Here is a 19,826-nt window from a genome sequence, read left to right as displayed (position 1 = left end):
GGCCCCCCCAAAGCTGGTTAGGGGTAGTTGGGGAAATTAAAAGTTCACAAGTTATATTAATTCAGTTGTTTTTGTTTATTTGAAAGTGTTTGTAGCATCTGAGTGACGGGGATCAAACATCAGCAGGTGAATCATTTTAACATCATTTTTTTTATTCCACACAAACAATCAGACAACTGGAGCCAAATTTTGAAATCAAATAAAATCTGTAGATATATATATATATATATAAAAAAGAAAATACTGTGAAACTAGAAAAGATCTTGAAAAGTTCCCGTTAGTCGGAAGTGAAACATGAGAGTGATGCAAATGAAGAAACGTAGAACTTGTTTTTACAGATTAATTTGTGCTGCATTTGGAATTTAACATTTTAAACATTATAAAACTTCTCAAACCAAACAAATTATAAACAATAGGATGATGTTTTTTATTGGGGGGGGGGGGGGGGGGTTTCATGCGAGTGAACACAAATAGGTTAAAATAAAAATACTTCAACATAGAGTTGCTGCTTACGTGAGTGAATTAAAAAAACCAAAACAAGCACCAGCAGGAAACATCAAGAACCAGCTTTAACCTTCCGTAGAAAACTTCATGACATTTACCAGGAAATGTTTTTACTTATTTATCTATTTTTCTCTACACGGGAAAACGTGTCTGCAGCTACAAAGTGCAAAAGGCGAAGCCACAAGAGAGAGAGTGAGAGAAGACGTCAGGAGTTTTCACGTGAACGGTAAAAACATTCCTGGTCCTGAACGAAGGCACTAAACGGAAGCTACGGTCACGCTAACGGAGCTGCAGCGACACAGTTCAACCACCGGGTGTTTGGTCAGAAAGGATTTCATATCAAAAGTCATTTCTCTGAGATTCAGTCGGAAAACGTCTCAGAAACACACGCTGCACCGTCAACCACCAGGGGGCGTAGGGGAGTTAATAAACGTTCTTAATTATAATGTATTGACTAATAAATCACTCATTGGATCAATGATCTGAGCTCATTTAAACATACAGGGTGCTACTATTTTGCTTTTGAATTAAAATGAAAATTGTATCAAATTTTTAATTTTATAAAAACTACCATCAGGTAAAAATGATAGTGATTGAATTTGTGAAACAGTAGAGATTTGTCTCGTGTGTAAAATAATGTTGGTAACATAAGTTGCATTATAGATTTTTGAAGTTGGCCAAATAGCCAAACTAGAACGTCTAGGATTATGATTTGGGATAAATTAAATTTGAGATTTTATAAAATTTGTAATTATAATAGGTTTATAACAAATGTCAAATAAATACTGTTTAGGAGAATAATTTGAAATTATACTAAATAACCAATTCTAGAATTTTATAAATTATACAATAAAATCGTAACGTGACATATTGAAATGTAGTATTATGAAAAATTTGACATTTTACCAAAAACTAAAACTGAAATAACAAATAATTTTTAGGATTTAATATTGTCAATAAATGTAATTTTACCAACATTATAAAATTTAGGATTATGTCACTTTATAGAAAAAAAATGTATTGTAATTCAAAATTTGATCAAATTACATCATAATGAACTGTAACAAACAAAATGACAAATTCTGTAAATTTACCAAACAAATTTGAATCCTACACACGCACGCACACGCACGCACACCCACGCACACACACACACACGCACGCACGCACGCACGCACGCACGCACGCACGCACGCACGCACGCACGCACGCACGCACACACACACACGCACACACACACACACACACACACACACACACACACACACACACACACACACACACACACACACACACACACACACACACACACACACACACACACACACACACACACACACACACACACACACACACACACACACACACACACACACACACACACACACACACACACACACACACACACACACACACACGCACACGCACGCACGCACACACACACGCACACACACAGGATGTTTGGTTTAATCTTGTTTGACAATCTCATTTTTCCAGATTGTTCCTCCACCTGCAGGAAACAGCGTCAGGATATAAATACCACAAAAAGATAAAGTGTTTCCCTCCTGTATAATTCTCTGATCACTACAGCGTCCCAACAAAATGAGTGTGTGTCAACAACTTCACAACACAAATCAATTTTGGCTGAATAAACATTCAGTTTTTAAACCAAACTCTGAAATGATTTTGTTACCCTGACAACCTGGGGATTATCCAACAGTAAAACGAACCTTACAAAGTGACAATGGAACTAACAGAGGTTGTGTGTTTGTCAATCAAACAACAAACACATCTGGTTTCACTGCTGCAGAGAGGAAACCACATTCAGACGAAACACACAACATCTGAGAGGACACGTGTGCACGAGGCCATAAACCCTCAGGGGAAGCTGCCATTTGTAGTCAGGTCTAAAAGGACAATCTGTTGATTAAAGGAACTTTCATTCATTCAGGGTTTGTGGTAAAATCTTATCATTTTGAATATTTCTCCAAATTTCAGTTTGTCTTTATCTCGACTCAAAGTTACAGGAAATGAGAGGAAAATTACAAAATACTGACGTTCAGGACCGAATTCACCCTTTGTGCCCGGCTCGAGGTGCTGGGGGGGCAGTGCATTCTGGGAACAGTGCATTAATATTATAATATTAGGACAGTACCGTGTACAAGAAGCAACAAAAACAAGCTTCCAGCTGAACCTGCTGTGCTCAAGTTAAGCACCTGAAAACGTCACCAGCTGGAAAACTGTCCTGCGAGTGCCCTGGAGCAAGGCACTTCAGCCACAGCTCCAGAGTGAAGGACACATCAGGCCCCGTCCAGATGTTGGGTTTATTCCTCGAGGACAGATTCAGGACAAACTGTCAGAGACACGATTCAAACAGAAGGAATCGAACTCGTGTGTCTGAACCACGTTCTGATGAAAGTCTGTAGTTCCACCAATTCTCACAACTGGGATTTTGACTCAACTTCTTTCATCCAAATTAAGTCTCTGAAGTTGTTTGACAACTTGAAATCACATTTTATTTAATTTAAGGACAAAACAACAAAGAGGAGAAAAGAATAAACTCGTGGTTTTGTCCTTCAACTGCCCTTCTGTAAAAAAAGCTTTAAGTGAATAAATATAGAATTTTCTTTTCTCAAATACTTTTTGAACCGAAATGTGGAATTTAACTGTAATTTAAACTTTTTTCCTGCAGGTTTTTGAAAGCGATCAGTGACATGACATCACGTGTGTGTGTGTGTGTGTGTGTGTGTGTGTGTGTGTGTGTGTGTGTGTGTGTGTGTGGACATGGAATATCGTTGAACTGATAGAATTGTGAGTTCATGACCCTTGTATTGTTCAACTCCAACAGAACATGAGGGTCCAAACAAGTGTTGTAATAGATTACTGCTGGAATCTACATGTAGAACCAGAACCAGAAGAAAAGCAGGCACAAAGAAACTCAAAGTGAACTATCGGTCCGAACTCGACCAGTGAATCTACATCAGAGCGGGGGGGGGGGGGGGCATGGAGCTCCACGTTATCAAACCAACAATCCGATTTTACAGTGTTACAACACAAACATCATGAAATCCTCAGACCTCCCTCTGGATCAGGTATGTGCCTCGTCGCTGCTTCTCTCAGCTCACAGGAAAGTGGATCCGTCTCAGAGCGGAGGTCGAACAGGAAGAGTCAACAGAGCAGACTGAGTGGGAGGAGCCCTTTAAGAAAACACTGTACACGTGTGATCAAACGTTCGATTCCCAAAGGTCTGAAGGAGATCTGTCTCTTAGTTGAGACAGGAAATGATATCAACCTTTTCGCATTCGAACAAACTGCCACAAAGGAAAAAGGAATTATTATAAAATCATCTTATTGCTTTGAGACGTGAGACAAAAGAGAGGAAGGTGAAACCATCCACAAGCTTCAGACAAAGAACCACAAAGTTCAGCTTCTGATTTCACGATTCAATCAGTCTTTTCTTTTTTTTAATCAAATATATATTTTTCAAGTTGCATCATTTTCAATTTTCTTTAATCAATGTTAGAGATTTTATTTTTTAAACAAAACAATGAACTGAAAAGAAAATCAGCAGATTAATGTGGATGAAAATAATCGTGAGCTGCAGCTTCACATTGAAAACTGCATCTAACACTGGTCCATCAAATCAATGTAAAGGTCTTCTTACCCGTATGGTCCTTTGTCTGTGGCCTTATTAATAATAATAATAATAATAGGATTAATAAAAAAGTGAATAGAGACAGGTCGGCAATCAGTAGCAATCAGTGGTATTTTCAGTCTTTCAGAGGCCACTGTGAAAAAGTTATTTTGTTGCTTGTAAAATGATAAAGGAGGAAGAGGAGGAGGAGGAGGAGCAGGAGGAGGAGAAGGAGGAGGAGGAGGAGGAGGAGGAAGAGGTGGAGGAGGAGGAGGAGGAGGAGGAGGAGGAGGAGGAGGAGGAGGAGGAGGAGGAGTGGATGGGCGGCTCTGACCCTGCAGCGTCTCCTGGCTTCAGACCAGAGCCGTTGGATTTTAGATGAATTTAAAGAGGAGTCGACGCGGGAGGAGAGGGTCTGGTCCTCAGGACACTGGGAAGCTGTGAGGAGCAAACAGCGGCTCCTGCTCAGTCCGTTCTGAAAGGGACTCTGAGCCAAGAAGAGGAAAAACTGTGAAACAGGCAGCGGATCATTGTTGAGGCTTTAATTCATCTTCACTGGCCTCAACGCAGCTGCCTCTGCAACAGGAAGTGGTTTGAGATGAGAAGAAGCAGCGGAACTGATCTGACAGCAGCAGGTCTAGTTCTGCTGAGTCACTTCACCGTGTCAATGACCAAGTGAGCCGGCGTCCAGTCAGGAGAACTGCACATAGCTGAAGAGCCACGGGACCAGGAAGAGGACGTTGAAGCCCACCACCCCGTACACGATGTATCGGTAGGGCAGCTCCACCTCCATGTGCTGCCTGGCCTTCCTCACGTCCCCGCTCGGCACGCCGGTCACCCGGCACACCAGCGGGATGGTGATGGCCTTCATCAGCGCCCGCGAGGCCATCAGCACCAGGACTCCCACGACCAGCCGCAGCAGGGCCGCGCCCACCAGGCCCACGCTGAGGGCGGGGAAGGCTAACGGGAGCTGGTCCGGCGTCTGGTCGGGCAGCAGGCCCAGGTGGTGGTTGACGTGGGAGGCCAGCGCCACGCCGGCGCCCGTGCCCAGGATCTGAGCGGTGTCGCCCCGCGAGGTGCTCCAGGTGTCCAGGGTGAAGGAGAAGAGGCCCAGGCCCAGGTGGAGGGAGATGATGAGGAGCGGCGCATAGCGGTAGGTCAGGTTGAAGCCGTCAATCAGGTCCAGGACTGGGAGGAAGACGAGCAGGATCAGGACACTGTAGAGGACACCAGCGATGACGTCCTGGAGGAAACAGAAACAGTTTTATCTCTCTGATGTTGTTCATGTTTCTAATACGTTTGGTAAACACAAGGTGAAACAGAACATTCCTGACCTCTGAGGGCTTGTATTATATTTATCAGACCTAATTGTCCCTGTGATAAACTGCTGATTGTCCATCGTGAGCTCCGCCTCTCGCTGGATGTCAGCTGGGGTTTGCTTCATCTCTCAACTCGTGTCTGATCGGTGTAGATAATATGATGGATGAGGACGTTACAGTTCAAATACACTCAAAACAAACTGTATTCAAAGGAGTCAAGGTCAGACAGGTTCCCGAGCACTGGAACCAGATAAGAATCACTTGAGATAAATATTTGTTGACACATTTCCTTGCGATGGATGAAGGAAGTTGAGGACTGTTGACAGGAAACAGGAAGTCAGCGAGCTCAGCCCGGCGGTGAACTCTGGACACAAACTCAAAGGTTGTTACCAAAGTTTATTAATTGAGCCGAGCAGCAAACTGACATGTGGATTAACCCTTAATATTAAAATAACAAATCTTATTGCATCTGTTCACCATCTTTATTATTATTATTTTAAGTAACCACCTGCTATCCGCACTAAAATAAGAAAATCCACTGTTGATTTTCATTTAACAGTTTATCAAGATTCATTATTAACTTCTGCGACAAATCCAGATGCTTTACTAATTTTATGAATTTGAAAATTACACTACAGAGGCTGATGCCTAGTATCGTCATCGCTACCATCTGACATCAGACGAGCAGTTCAGTGATTGACAGGGACGTTGTTAAAATCGTCCCACGTCAGAAGAAGGGTTCTGCCCCTGATACGAGCCCTGGTGTCGGTCAGTCATTAACCTGCAGCCCGCCTCACGTGCTGGAGACGGCTCAGCGGGTTCTCATGTTCCAGGAGAAACCACAAGGACACGTTTTACTGTGAGCAGTTAACGGGAACTCAGCCGCGAGATAACAGACAGGAAAACCTCTCTGAAGGTCACAGAGATTTATCGCTCCAGCCGATACAAACTCTCGCTGCCCTCTCTCGCCAGATAACACACGTGTTGAGTGAAAGCTTTGCAAGCATCGCTCTGTAACTTTCTCCTCAGCTGACACAAGCCGAAGAAGCTCTGGAACAAGAACCTACAGCATCCAGAGAGAACAAGAGCAGAAGGACCGGCTGGAGGAACAGCTCAGCTCAGCTCATGTCAAAGAAGCTTTTACCTAAAGTATCTGATAATGAAAATAAACGAGTGTGTGTATTGTGGCCTCAGTGGAAACAGAACCACTAATAGACCTGAATATGGAGCCTGACCCAGTGTGACTCCTGCCTCCTGTTCCTCTGGAGCACGTAATGACTTAATGGATCCTGCTATCAGCTTCCATCACATGATTAAGTTGAACACATGGAAAGCACAATGATAACAGTCTCTACAGCCCAGCCTGTAACCAGTGGTCCAGGCAGAGCAACTGATTTCAATGAAGCTGCGCATTTAGTATAAAATGTCAGACAGTGATGAATGAGCCTTAAATCTTCACGTTACATTAGAGTAGGAGTGCGTTACTAGTTTAAGACGTACAAAGAAGAGAATAAGGGAATCAATCAAAAGCATGGTGAACGAGAGAGAGAGGGAAAGGGGAGAGGGTTTTTAGGAATGGGCTAGTACACTCAACATTTATGAGGGGCCATTTAGGGGTTCAGTATCTTGCCAGGGACACTTAGGCATGCAGATGGGAAAGAGTAGGATTCGAACGGGCAACCTTCTTGTTGCAGAGCACCCGCTCTATCCCCTAGGCCACGCTCTCCCCCTCTGATGAACTTGTCCTTTCATTAGGTCCACTTCAACTTCTGTGAATGTCATCTCAACAGGATGGAGATATAATCTACCTCGGTGTATATATGATTTCATCACACTGTGTGACATTTCGATGATTTCTCCAAAAATGAGGGATTTATTATTACTCCTCTGTGCATTGTTCTTTCAGCCTCAAACCTCATTCACACATTCACAGTCCGCCCTGATCAGATCCACATCAATATTGACTCTTCATTACAGCGCCACCTGCTGGCTACAGGAAGTGACATGTTTTAATCTTTGATGAACTGCTCTTGGCTGCTTTACAATATACAGCTCAAATGAGATTTACTTATAAAAGAAGACTTCAAAGGATTCATTAAGCAAATAATTATTAGTTGTCAGTTTGCTTTAATGTCACAGTGTCGGTCATGTTAGAATCCTTTAATGTTGTAAATGTAAAGGTGAAAGATTTATAAGATCTGTAGAGAGAAAAGAGTGTTTTTGACCTGAACAGATCTACCAGTCCAGTATAGTGATAGTGAAAGACCATACTGTTGCTCTTAATAGAGTTAATTAGTGTGTTCAAACGTGGGAAAAAGAGGAAGTGAACGAGAGAGGGAGGAGCAGAGATCTGTTTCTGTTCGGAGGAGGTCAAACTATTCTACAGTCTCTGGCAGAAAATCAACCGCCCAGACAAATACTCTCCTGTTCGATCTGTGTGGATCTACTGAAGGATCCGGTGACTACTGGCTGTGGACACAGCTACTGTAAGAGCTGTATTAACACCCACTGGGACAAGGGGAGGAGAGAGGAAGCTACAGCTGTCCTCAGTGTAGACAGACCTTCACACCGAGGCCTGTCCTGAAGAGAAACACTATGTTAACTGATTCAGTGAAGGAGCTGAAGAAGACTCGACTCCTCAAAGCTCTCAAGTCCTGTCGGGTTTGTTTGGCCTCTTATTGGAAAAAACACCTCAAGCCACATCTTCAGTCAGCTCCATTGAAGAAGCACAAGCTGGTGGAGCCCTCAGAGAAGCTCCAGGAGAACAAACAAACAATCCAGCAGAGAGTCCAGGACACAGAGAAAGACGTGAAGCTGCTTCAACAGGAGGAGGAGGCCCTCAATGGCTCTGCTGATAAAGCAGTGGAGGACAGTGAGGAGATCTTCACTGAGATGATCCGTCTGCTGGAGAAAAGAAGCTCTGATGTGAAGCAGCAGATCAGATCCCAGCAGGAAACTGAAGTGAGTCGAGTCAGAGAGCTTCAGGAGAGACTGGAGCAGGAGATCACTGAGCTGAAGAGGAAAGACCATGAACTGAAGCAGCTCTCAGACACAGAGGATCACAACCAGTTTCTACACAACTACCGCTCACTGTCACCACTCAGTGGATCTACACACTCATCCAGCATCAGGATCTGTCCTCTGAGGTACTTTGAGGACGTGACAGCAGCTGTGTCCCAGGTCAGAGGTCGACTACAGGACATTCTGAGTGAGACAGAGACAGAGATTTTACAGGTTGTGTCTCAAGTGGATGTTTTAATGCCACAACCAGAGCCAGAGACCAGAGCTGACTTCTTAAGATATTCACAGGAAATCACACTGGATCCAAACACAGCAAACAAACTTCTGTTATTATCTGAGGGAAACAGAGAAGTAACATTTATGAGAGTAGTTCATTCTTATTCTGATCACCCAGACAGATTCACTTTCTGGCCTCAGGTCCTGAGTAGAGAGAGTCTGACTGGACCTTGTTACTGGGAGGTGGAGGTGGGAGGAGCAGTTGGTGTAGGAGTCGCATACAAGAACATCAGCAGAGCAGGAGACTCACTTGAATGTTTATTTGGATTCAATGATAAATCTTGGTCATTTTATTGTGGTAGAAACAGTTATAACTTTTCTTACAACAGCATCCACACTCTAGTGTCAGGTCCTGTGTCCTCCAGAGTAGGAGTGTACCTGGATCACAGTGCAGGTGTTCTGTCCTTCTACAGAGTCTCTGACACCATGACTCTCCTCCACAGAGTCCAGACCACATTCACTCAGCCTCTCTATGCTGGAGCTAGTGTTTATAATGATGGATCCACAGCTGAGTTCTGTAAACTCAAATAGACTTGAGTCATTAAAAGCAGTGATTTAGATTCTGTGTGTAAATCTTTAACTTCTTTTGTCTCCATGTTTGTTGATCAAAATTCTTCGTGGTGACGTTTCTGCTCCGCACAGAGATCAGCTGTCAATCAAACACTGACCTTCCTTTATACACATATTTATTTCTCACTTTGTAAAGACAGAAATCTATAATTACACTGACATGAATGTGTTTGAAAGAACCTGAGCACCGAGCGGGGTGAGGCCCTATTGTGTTTCGAAGGACTTCCATTTCGGGGCTTTTTCAGGGCAAAATTACTGTAACTTCGGTGTTCGAGCTTCAACCTCCCTCAAACTACATGTGTGTAACAACCCCCCCCCTCAAAAAAAAATCACAGCGCCACCTGCTGGCTACAGGAATTGACATGTTTTAAACATTGTCTCCTCTGGCGAAGGACACGATGTTGTCATAACTCCACTGTGCATTGTCCTATCACCACCAAACTTCTGTCACCTGAACAGCTCTATGTGTCAATATTTTCCTCAGTTGCATAGCGCCACCTATTGATTCGCCATGAAACATGAGGTTTATTTTGCTTTTGTGTCAACAGTACCCTAGTATGGAGCAAAGTTTATTAAAATACATTTTTTTGAATGAAGTATCGACCTTTATTGTCTTTATTTTCAGTCATCAAATGCCTGGAACAACCTCAAGCTAAATTGAAAAGCTGTTAGGTAAATAAGAGCAATTGAGAATTTGTGTCATTCATAATCCGATTAGACGATTAATTGTTTCAATAATCGATGATTCATCGACTATCAGAAGAGTCGTTAGTTGAGCCCTACTGATCAGTGTGAAAATTAAGTTGTTGTAACATTGTCCAATTGACACAAAATTGCTCACGCTACATCAGAGCCCCCACTTGAACAGATCTGTATATCTGCACGTAATAAAAGTGATTGCGCCACCTACTGGCAACAGGAAGTAAGCTTTTTTTTACAACTATCATTCGATTTACATAAAACCTTCCCAGTGTGAAACTTCCCAGTGCTATTTGATAACGTGGACTGTAATGAGCAATTAGCAGGCAAGGATCGAGGTCGAGTGACGCAGGAAGTGAAGCGTTTATCCTGCTGCAGCGCGGAGACGTGCACTTGGGAATCGAACGCTCTCTCCACCGACCACAACAGGCTTCAACGTGCGGGTGCTCGGGCCCGTCAGTGCTACAACATAGCCCTAGTTCTATCTTCTGTTTTAAAGTAAGGTGTAACCAACGAACAGTACAAGGCAGTGCTGCTGACCTTTTGCATGCCATCAGTATTTTACATTGTAGTGTGTGGATTATTTTAGACAAAGTAACAAACAAATATAAGAGATAAGGTGAAAATATAAGTTAGACGACAAACCTGGGGTTTGAACGACTGTGTGAGGAACATGGAAATGATATATTATTATTGAGTGAATGTTTATTTGTTGCGTTTTTTTGTTTTCCATTTCCATTTCCATAATCACAGCATTCAGTGACTTCTTAGGAAACAAGTCCTCATCAGAGACTGAGGATTCGTTGCCTCTGGTTGTCACTGACACTCGAGGCATTTGTTTTCTCTCCGTTAATCGTAAATCTAATAAACAGCTGAATGAATCATTGTAGAACTTTTTCTAGGTCAGGTCTTGTTTATCTGAAACAGGAATATATCTCTGAGTGGTGGTGAGAGACAGCTTGGACTGACGTATCTGTCTGAGGTTCCTGAGGTGGACGTCTGGACTGCAGCGCCACCTGTGGGCAGCCGCAGAAAGTCTGTTAAGAAGAAGCCTCTGATGTGGAACTACCTTCTGTAGAGTGTCTGCCAGCAGAGCCAGCAGGATGTCATGATGTCATGACGGCTGGTCCCTCATCACCGTGACACAGCCGTGACCACAGTGCACCGAGACTGACATCATTCACCAACAAGAGCAATGAGCCCGTTCAAGGTTAACGCCAACGACAGGAGGACAGACAACTTCACAGAAAGATCTCTGGAGAACATGTTTTTCCTTAGAGTTACGTAGTCGAAGTTAATTCAGAACCTTTGAGTTTATTGTCTTCTAGACGACTGGAGGAGAAACGGAAGAGGGTCCGGAAATTTGGATGTCTGCAGTAATGTTGGATGAAAATCAGAAAAGTCGTCCAATAGACAAGGTGGATTTGATCGGGGCTGTTCACTGCTGGTCAGTCGACACCGGACTATCTTCAGTGACTACGTTTAAATGGTCACCAACAATCTGACCGTAGACCTTATTCTGAAAGAGACATTATATATTTTACAGGACATATTATCATTGTCCTGTAAAAGAGCACAGTCACGTCAACCTGCTACAGTTTAATGCTCGATGCTGTCGTTTATCCTTTTCAGTGTTTTTCTTTCTAATTTTGCAAAAGCGTAAATTTATGATTAAACGATAACATATGAAGCGTCGACTCCATTTCCATAACTCCCACAGGACGACTGGTAAATTTGCACGAGGAGCTTTTCTCCCAGGTAAAGTGAGCGCACTCACATTGTGTTTCCCTTTGTGTGTTTTTGAGAGGGTGGTTTCCAGACTGTGAGACACACTGAAGCTGGTGGGGAACCTGAGGTTTAAACACACCCGCCCTGCGGTGTTGGATTCTGTGTTTCGTGACAGCACCTGTACAGCAGTGATCTCATCCGGCTGAGCTCTGCTGTGGGCTAAACGGTTTTCCAGTAAGTCTGAGAGTTGCTGCCTTTTATTACCTCACTCACACACACACACCTGCGCTGGGCACAGACGTGTTCAGGCCTAAGCATGTCGAGGACGTGATGCCTTACCAAAATAAAGGAGAGGTTCATATTTAGGAATTTAATCGCGAGTAAAATACTTTTCCTCGATCGTCTTTGCACGTATCGTACATGAACTTTATTCTGTGCACAGATAAAAAGAGTGTAGTTTACATCTTAAAGCTTCAAAATGTGTTTTGCTTGTGTGTGTTCAGATCCACAGAATGATCTGAACACATCCACCTCCTGGAGACAGTTTGTGGAACCGGTTCATTCTGAGCAGCTGTTCTATGCTGCGTGGTTCTATGGTTCCTCAGGTGATTGTGCAGCTGACACCAGAAGCTGCTGCCGACCCACTTCTGGAGCAGCCGCAGCTCAGATAGTGTTTCCTGCAGGTCGGCTATCATGTTCAAACACACAGTGACGCTACATTGGCACTGCAGGTGGCAACGCTGGCACCGTGTGTGTGTGTGTGTGTGTGTGTGTGTGTGTGTGTGTGTGTGTTCAGACTCACCAGGACTGAGTGCATTCCCATGTAGATTCGACTGGTGCAGACCAGCAGACACCAGCAGAGAGCCAGACCCAGGCCCAGTGGGAGCGGGTACTGTGGAGAGGACAGGACACCATCATCAACCCAAGAAGAAGTCACACAGCTTCATAATCAACAGCAGAAGAAACTTAAACCTGAAGGAACCAGAGCAAAATAACAACTTCCAATATTAATGAATCCATCAATTCCTCTGTGATTCACTGGTAACTCCATAAAAGTTCAATATAAACTAGTGACTGACTAGCATATTTCACGCTAATCTGTAAATCAGCATTTAAGTGTATTAATGTTTCTATTTTATGGGTTAAAATAAAATCTTAATTTGTATTTGTGTCATTTTTTTATTATGCAATAATACTTGATAATGAGTTGCTGCATTCAAGCGAACATATCAAACTGCTGCATGTTAATTATTCAGACGTATAGAAGGAGCCTGACGCTCAGCTACACTTTGTTCAGTGAGCAGTTCATCACCGGCCTCGATCAACCGCTGCAGAACGATTCTCTGACTCAGAGGAGCTCGTAAAAATTTCAGCAATTCAGCTGTTTCCTTATCAAATGAACTTGTGCTGTAGCAAAGAGAGACGGGAGGGACTTCGAGCTGAAGGCTGGATTCACCGTGCAGCTCCAGATGTCCAGGGGCAGATCTCATGTCCTTCATGTGACTCTGATCCTCTGTTTTTTAATCTTGATCAGTGAGTCACTGTTCTTCAGTTTCTGATGCAAGTCGAGAGCCGTGAGACCGACATGACTCAGCACTCCACTCGGCAGAGACACGTCCCTTTAAAGCTGCTTTCAAACCTGCACTTAACTCATAATAATAACCTGAAATTATCGGGGGGGGGGGGTGAACACAGGTGCTGCTGACATTCTCTGGAGCTTCTTCTGTCAGCCTCTGGTAGAAACTCTGTAATACACCGCTGCCAATGAACTGTAAACAACAACACAACATTCTACATAGTTTCAACTCCTACTCAGTACAGAGAAGAGAAGAGGTGACGGGTGAGAGGCTGCTGTGCTGAGGTTTGCACACTCACTAAAAAGCCTTTTGTTCTCCTCATTGTGGCTCCTGTGTGTTGAGAGAGCTTAGATTCACACAGACACACACACAAAGACACACACACACACATAAATGACATCACCGTGACTCCCAGACCTTACAGCGTTTGGGGGAGGGGGTGTATGATGGGTGTCATGTCTGTTGAATGGCACTCCTGACTCCTCTCTATCTATCTACCTCTGTCTCTCCTACTCTGACACACAAACACACACACACACACACACACACAACCCCAGTCATTATAACACATCTGTAAACTCTAAGGAAACCATGGTGGACATCCCAGCCGTGTGCAAACAGAGGGTCACCGGGGTCCCACGGCCATGTTTGCATGCTCGCTCTGGCCTCAGGCCTGTGACCACAGTGGTGCTGCCGCGGCCGCCTCGTGCACGGCTCTATGGACGTGGTGTGTTTCTTGTGTGGCTTGTGGTTCTATGCTCCCTGCTTATTGACTGTTAGCCTCAGAGCTCGGTTAGCTCTGAGCTCGCTAACGTGACACACACGTACGCACGCCGGTGGGGTTAGAATGACAGTGATGAATTCATATCTTCTTTTCTCGGGTGCGTCTCCTTCACTCCGTTCAAACTAAGCTCAGCTGAACATTTGGTTTCTGCACATGAATTTCAAATCTTAGAAAAAGTGCAACTCTTGTTTCTCTGTCATTAAGAACGTCCTCCACCACTTCTCTCAGAAACCAAACATCACGAAGGCCCGGTCCCGTCTGGTGACCACCAAAGAAGAGACCTCCCTGATGGAGGGACCAGCTGGAGAGACCCCACCTGACGGAGGAACACAGAGCCTGTTCTCCACGAGGATTCTGTTCTGGTTTAACTCAACCAAATAACAAGAACTTAAAGAAACCTCATCACGTGATGTTGCCTCAACTGATTTATCACTTCATTCCTCCACTCCTCTTTTCACTCTCATCTCTCCCTCTCCAGGCGTCTCTTTGACCTGTAGTCTATTTGATTGTTTTCTTCTCCATTTCTTTTCTGGATTAATCCTCTCTCCTCGCCTTTAACCACTTCTCTCCTCTGTTCTTTCTCCACCTCTTTCCCTCCAGTCTCATCTTGTCTAATCTCCTCCTTCCCTCTCCGTGAACTGCTCCTCTGTTTCCCCGGTCGTCTCTCTTGCTCCACTGTTTGGATTATCCTCCGTCGAGACATCTGGCTCGAGTTATTGTCTGAGCTGGGCGAAGGCGAGGGACGGGCCCGTCTCTGACTGCAGCTCATTCAAATCCAAACATTCCTGCTGTGCTCAGACCAGCCGGCCAAGGCAGAGAATCAGAGAGGATCTGCTGCAACACCCCTTGCTGCCTGTAGGTGTCCACGTTTCTCATCCTCCCGGTCAGGGTGACAGCTGAGAACCAAATAAACGCCTCTTATCTGTTGTTCCACATGAGCAGGTGAGTTGTCTGTCGTTCAAACCCCGGAACACAGATCACTTTGTTCAGAGTGTTTAAGCGAAGTCTTGGATTGGTAAACGTCAAACCGTTTATCTGATTGTAAATTCAGACCTTGAGTGACATTGTGGAGAAAGGAGAGAGATACTGACTCTGAATCAGTCTTATCTCTGAGCCCCACACTCGCCGGTCAGGGGTCGCCTCTCTTATCTCCTCCTCTGGCGAACAGACGCGGAGGCACAGGGCCGTAAATCAATCCCACCTCTGCCCTGGCCTGCTGGGATTCAAACAACACAACACAGTGATCCCACGCACTGCTGCTATGGCCACACGCAGCACAGTAAGGACTGTTACACACCAAGAAACTCTCTGGAGAACGTGGCAAAGCATGAAGCTCGAGGCCACGCGAGATATATAATTATTATTATGGAATAGAAGCTTCCAACCTCTTCAGGTTTAGAATCCACTAATGGAGTTTATCTGCACGTCTGACACACACACACACACTGAACAGCAGAACACGTTTCCCAAAGCTCGTTACACAACACGTCTTACAACCAGGAAACTGTGGCGACACTGCAGAATGTTTGGAGCTCAGACTGAACTCTGGTCAAAGAGGAACAATCTGCTCTGCTGTCAAACATGGCTGGAGTCTCTCATTCCAATAAGAAACAAGTGGACTTCCTGCAGGTGGTTGTTCATGTCCCTCACTGTGTGGACACACTGAGGGACACAGACTGTCTGTTGGCTTTACAGACACAATTGAGTGTTGTTCCTCCCAAGAGAATAGGAGGAGATGAACCAAAGAACAACACAGACTGGTTTGTTGAATCTAAATTCCTGCACCAGTGTTATTCCAGTGATTCAGTCAAGGTTCAAGTTCCCCTGGACTGAGATGAACTGATAGAGAAACACGTAATGAAATGTTACCGACTCAGGGGTTAACGTGCTGAATGCTAAACGTAATGATGCTATAAGGCTGAAGCCAAAGAACTGAGGCTGACAGAGGGTCCAAGGTTTGATAACTTAGGAGAAGTTATACAAGAGGATAGAAGCAGCAAATACTGATATGGATCAATAACATGTCAAAACACTTCTGCCAAAGTTCTCACATTTAAGTTCTTCATCTAAATAAACTAAATAAATAAATCAGATATTCACATAAGAGAAGGTGTAAAACCAGTGAACTGAACTTTTGATTAATTCCCAACACAGTTGCTGAATCTTCTGTTTGTCTGGACAGTCGAGGACTTGTCGTCTTGTTGTGGCCACGGCGAGTTTGATTCCCGTGTGGTACACCGAGTGCACAGTGAACCCGGCTGCTGTCACTGTATCTGCCGAGCCGGCCACTCATTAACTGTTAATGACGAAGCCTCAGGAGACAGAGGACGCACTCCGGAGGACAGAGTCCCTGGGATCCTGTGGAAACCAGTTGGGATGTGGGACTGGAGGAAATATCGAAAGCCTCTTTTCTACTTTGACACTGATATGTTAGTGTTGATAAGAGCCCACATTAGAACAGCTTGATATTGTTTTGGGTTATTGGCTGGCAGATAAAGAAGCTGCAGATATGAACCTTTCAAACTTTTATTATTTAGAATAAACATATGAAATGTACATGTGGTTGTTTCTGTGTTTTCCTTTTATTATAAATTTAAACCCTAACCTTAATTAAATGCCTTTGTTATGAGGGTTTGATAATTAACTCTTAGGGATTTAGGATTTATGTATATTTATGTTATGTGTTGGACTGACAAGACACTTGAAGACGTTGTGGACATTCTTCACTAGTTTGTAACAATTTGCACATTTATTGACGTTGAACAATAACCAACACAATAAATACTTCATGGGAATACAACCGAAGATTCTTTTAGTTGGTGCACAACCGCTCAGCTGAACGTGCACGTGTCACATTTAGTCACAAACTCTCAGCAGAAGAGACGAAAAGTTAAGACTGATATAAACTTAATGTGTAAAATGTTCGTATTAATCAAGTTTTAAAAGGAGCTGGTTTAACGGGCTGGTTATGTAGTTTTTAAGCAATTACAGAAGTGTAAAATGAAGTTGCGTAGTTCATAAAGCATTGCAATTAAAAGTGGTTCAAAGGTCTTGAGGTTACAGCCGCTTGTTTATCGGACGGCCTGTATAAGAGGTGAAAGGTCAGCAAAGACTTTCAATTCTCACCCATGATGCTTTGCTGTTTATTTCGATGTCAAGTGATCATCTCTGGTTTTGTTTGCACGAGGAGAACGGAGGTTGTGAAAGATGGAAGGAAATCAGGAGGGGAAGTGGCCGATGTCCACTTCTCCTTCAGACTGTCCCAGTGGGACAGAGGGTCGTGTGAGGACGGATGTCTTTCTTTAAATGAAAGGGTCAACTGGCAGAAAGTGAATATAAAAGTATCCTGGTGATGTTTTCACTGATGTGTTTCATCTAAATTGTACGAAATGTTGTTTTCTTTACTCCAGAATGGTCCTGTTAATATTTAAATACTTTATATTTAAATACTTTATATTTACATCAGGAGCGGCTCCTCTACACGGAGGCAGCCATGTTTGTTACAGAAGCCCAGCCTGGACAAACTTATCATCTTTTGAGTTTCGATGATGACTGAAGCCACGACAGGTTCTGTCTCATGTTTGGAACCGGAGGGTGAAGTGAGGCATTCAGCTGCAGCATGACACTTCACCACTAGAGGCCACTACATTCTACACACTGCACCTTTAAAAAAGGGAGATTTCTCTCTGCACAGTAGTTGTGGGAACTGTTGTGCTTCTCTAGAAGTTTGTCACCTGGTTGTTGAAGTGGTAAAGCGAGGCAGAGGAGAAGGTACTGTACCTCCCAGCGGCTGCAGGAGATGAAGACCAGGGAGAAGGGGATGGCGGTGCTGGACATGGCGTGTGTGGACGGCATGCTGTACTCCGAGTTGTAGAACATCTCCACCTTGACCACGGGGGGGGACTTGGGCCGCGGCCACCCGATCACGTCCTTGGTGCACTGGCCCAGGTACATGACCCACACCCACACCATGATCAGCCGCCGGCCCACGAAGGCGTCCAGGTTCCAGATGACGAAGGGGAAGAAGGTGATGTAGAACAGCTCGTTGCCCAGCTCGGTTCCGAACGTGAAGAGGTAGAACAGGAACCGGTTCTCGATCAGGAACTCCTGCCCGGCGTCCCCCGTCAGGGAGTTCCTTCGGAGGGGCTTGACCGTGGAGACAACCACCGGGTCGCTGGGACCGAGCTCCCCCGGGCAGGGCGCGCTGCTGCCCGCATCTCCCCCGCACAGTGGCGCCCCGTTCCGAGGAGCGGTTTCACATCCATCCCCGGGGCTTTTGTCATCATCAGCCCCGGTAGTCCTCCTCCGAGCCCCGGCGGCCGCCACCCTCACCGAGTCCCCGTCCCCAGCTCCACCGAAGGGGAGCTTTCCACTCTCCTTCTCCCCGGCGGTGTGGGAACTACATGCCCCGTTGTTGTGCGAGCAGGTCCGCCCCGCTGTCCCGCTGCTGTCGGCGGCAGAGACGCTTCTGGAAAACTTCCCGCGAACCCCGCAAATGTTCTGGAAGCGGGCGACAAGGTGCGGGTCCTGGAGGTAACGCAACGCCTCCATGGCCCCGTCGTTCCCCCGCGAGTTTAATTCGATTGACTCGCCTACACGCAGCCGAGGACAGGAGCTCGGACCCGGCTACTTTTACAGCCGGGCGGCGGAAGCTAGTTCTCGGGCTAACGTTAGCTGGCTCACCCACGCATCACGACAGGTGAAGCCGGATCCGTGTTTAAAGCCCCAGTGTCGGTGCGACGCCGCTAATGAAGCCGTTTAGCGGATGCTTTCTCCCGGGCGGTGACGGACGATCCAGCCAGTCTCTCGGTCCTGGTGCGTTCAGGTTCCGCGGTTTGAGCTCAGTGCGGGACTGACAGACCCGGAGAGCGCGCCCCCGCCGTGCTGCCTTCACTGACTATCGGATATATCACCATTATATCCGATAGTGGTGATATATCACCACTATATCAGTGGTCGCCAGTTACTTCAATTATTATTGGATTTGGCTGCAATGTTGTTTACATCGCGTTTACCGCAGGGAGACCATGACTTCTCTCTCTGACATGCTGCGATATTCGGGAGATGAGGAAAAAGCACTCAGCTATAAATCATCTTTTTATCACCTCAAAGTGACAAAAAAAGACTGATTCGTGCTTTTATCTCCAGATAAACTCAATTCTGCAATGGCTATATATAACACGGGGTAGATGACGCCGTTTCTAGTTGAATATGAATGTTGGCGCTGCCAGACACTTGCATGACCTCACAGGAGCCTGATGGAGGCACATTTGAAGAAGTGGTCGCCAGTTACTTCAATTATTATTGGATTTGGCTGCAATGTTGTTTACATCGCGTTTACCGCAGGGAGACCATGACTTCTCTCTCTGACATGCTGCGATATTCGGGAGATGAGGAAAAAGCACTTGGAAGGGTTAATAAGATATAGGTTATGTCATAAACTTTATGGCATAGGTAGTTCCTTAGCTCATAAAACAAATATGTGTGTAGCCTTGTATCTTTGTCGGGGTCTCTGATTGGTTGCGATAGGTCATTTATTGCATCAATCAATTAATCAATTGATCAAATGATGAACATTTAGTCATTTTAGTCATGAATCGCAATTAATTTGTTGTTGTATTTGTTGTCGCACATAATTTATAACTCTATATTACTGGCACTATAACAAATCTCTGCACCTTAAAACCGCACGTAACTCTTTTACTGTATATATT

General features: G+C 44.9%; 1 protein-coding gene and 1 long non-coding RNA gene across 2 annotated transcripts; one reads left to right on the top strand and one right to left on the bottom strand.

The window, feature by feature from the left end:
- Positions 1-1,717: 1,717 nt before the first annotated feature.
- sgpp1b (sphingosine-1-phosphate phosphatase 1b) lies at positions 1,718-18,959 on the bottom strand. The gene is made up of 3 exons (XM_062396628.1): positions 17,893-18,959; positions 12,554-12,643; positions 1,718-5,381 (listed from the first exon to the last, which is right to left on the bottom strand). The coding sequence occupies exons 1-3, from the start codon at positions 18,661-18,663 to the stop codon at positions 4,830-4,832; spliced, it is 1,413 nt and encodes a 470-aa protein (XP_062252612.1). The 5' UTR covers positions 18,664-18,959; the 3' UTR covers positions 1,718-4,829.
- On the top strand, positions 15,387-16,673 carry LOC133961510 (uncharacterized). The gene is made up of 2 exons (XR_009922023.1): positions 15,387-15,872; positions 16,267-16,673. It is a non-coding gene; the product is annotated as an uncharacterized LOC133961510 (long non-coding RNA).
- Positions 18,960-19,826: the final 867 nt, after the last annotated feature.

The sequence above is a fragment of the Platichthys flesus genome, chromosome 10 (assembly GCF_949316205.1).
Source record: "Platichthys flesus chromosome 10, fPlaFle2.1, whole genome shotgun sequence".
In the NCBI taxonomy this organism is placed as follows: Eukaryota; Metazoa; Chordata; class Actinopteri; order Pleuronectiformes; family Pleuronectidae; genus Platichthys; species Platichthys flesus.
The sequence above is the reverse complement of the archived record's forward strand: the minus strand, read 5'-3'. Positions and strand labels throughout refer to the sequence as shown.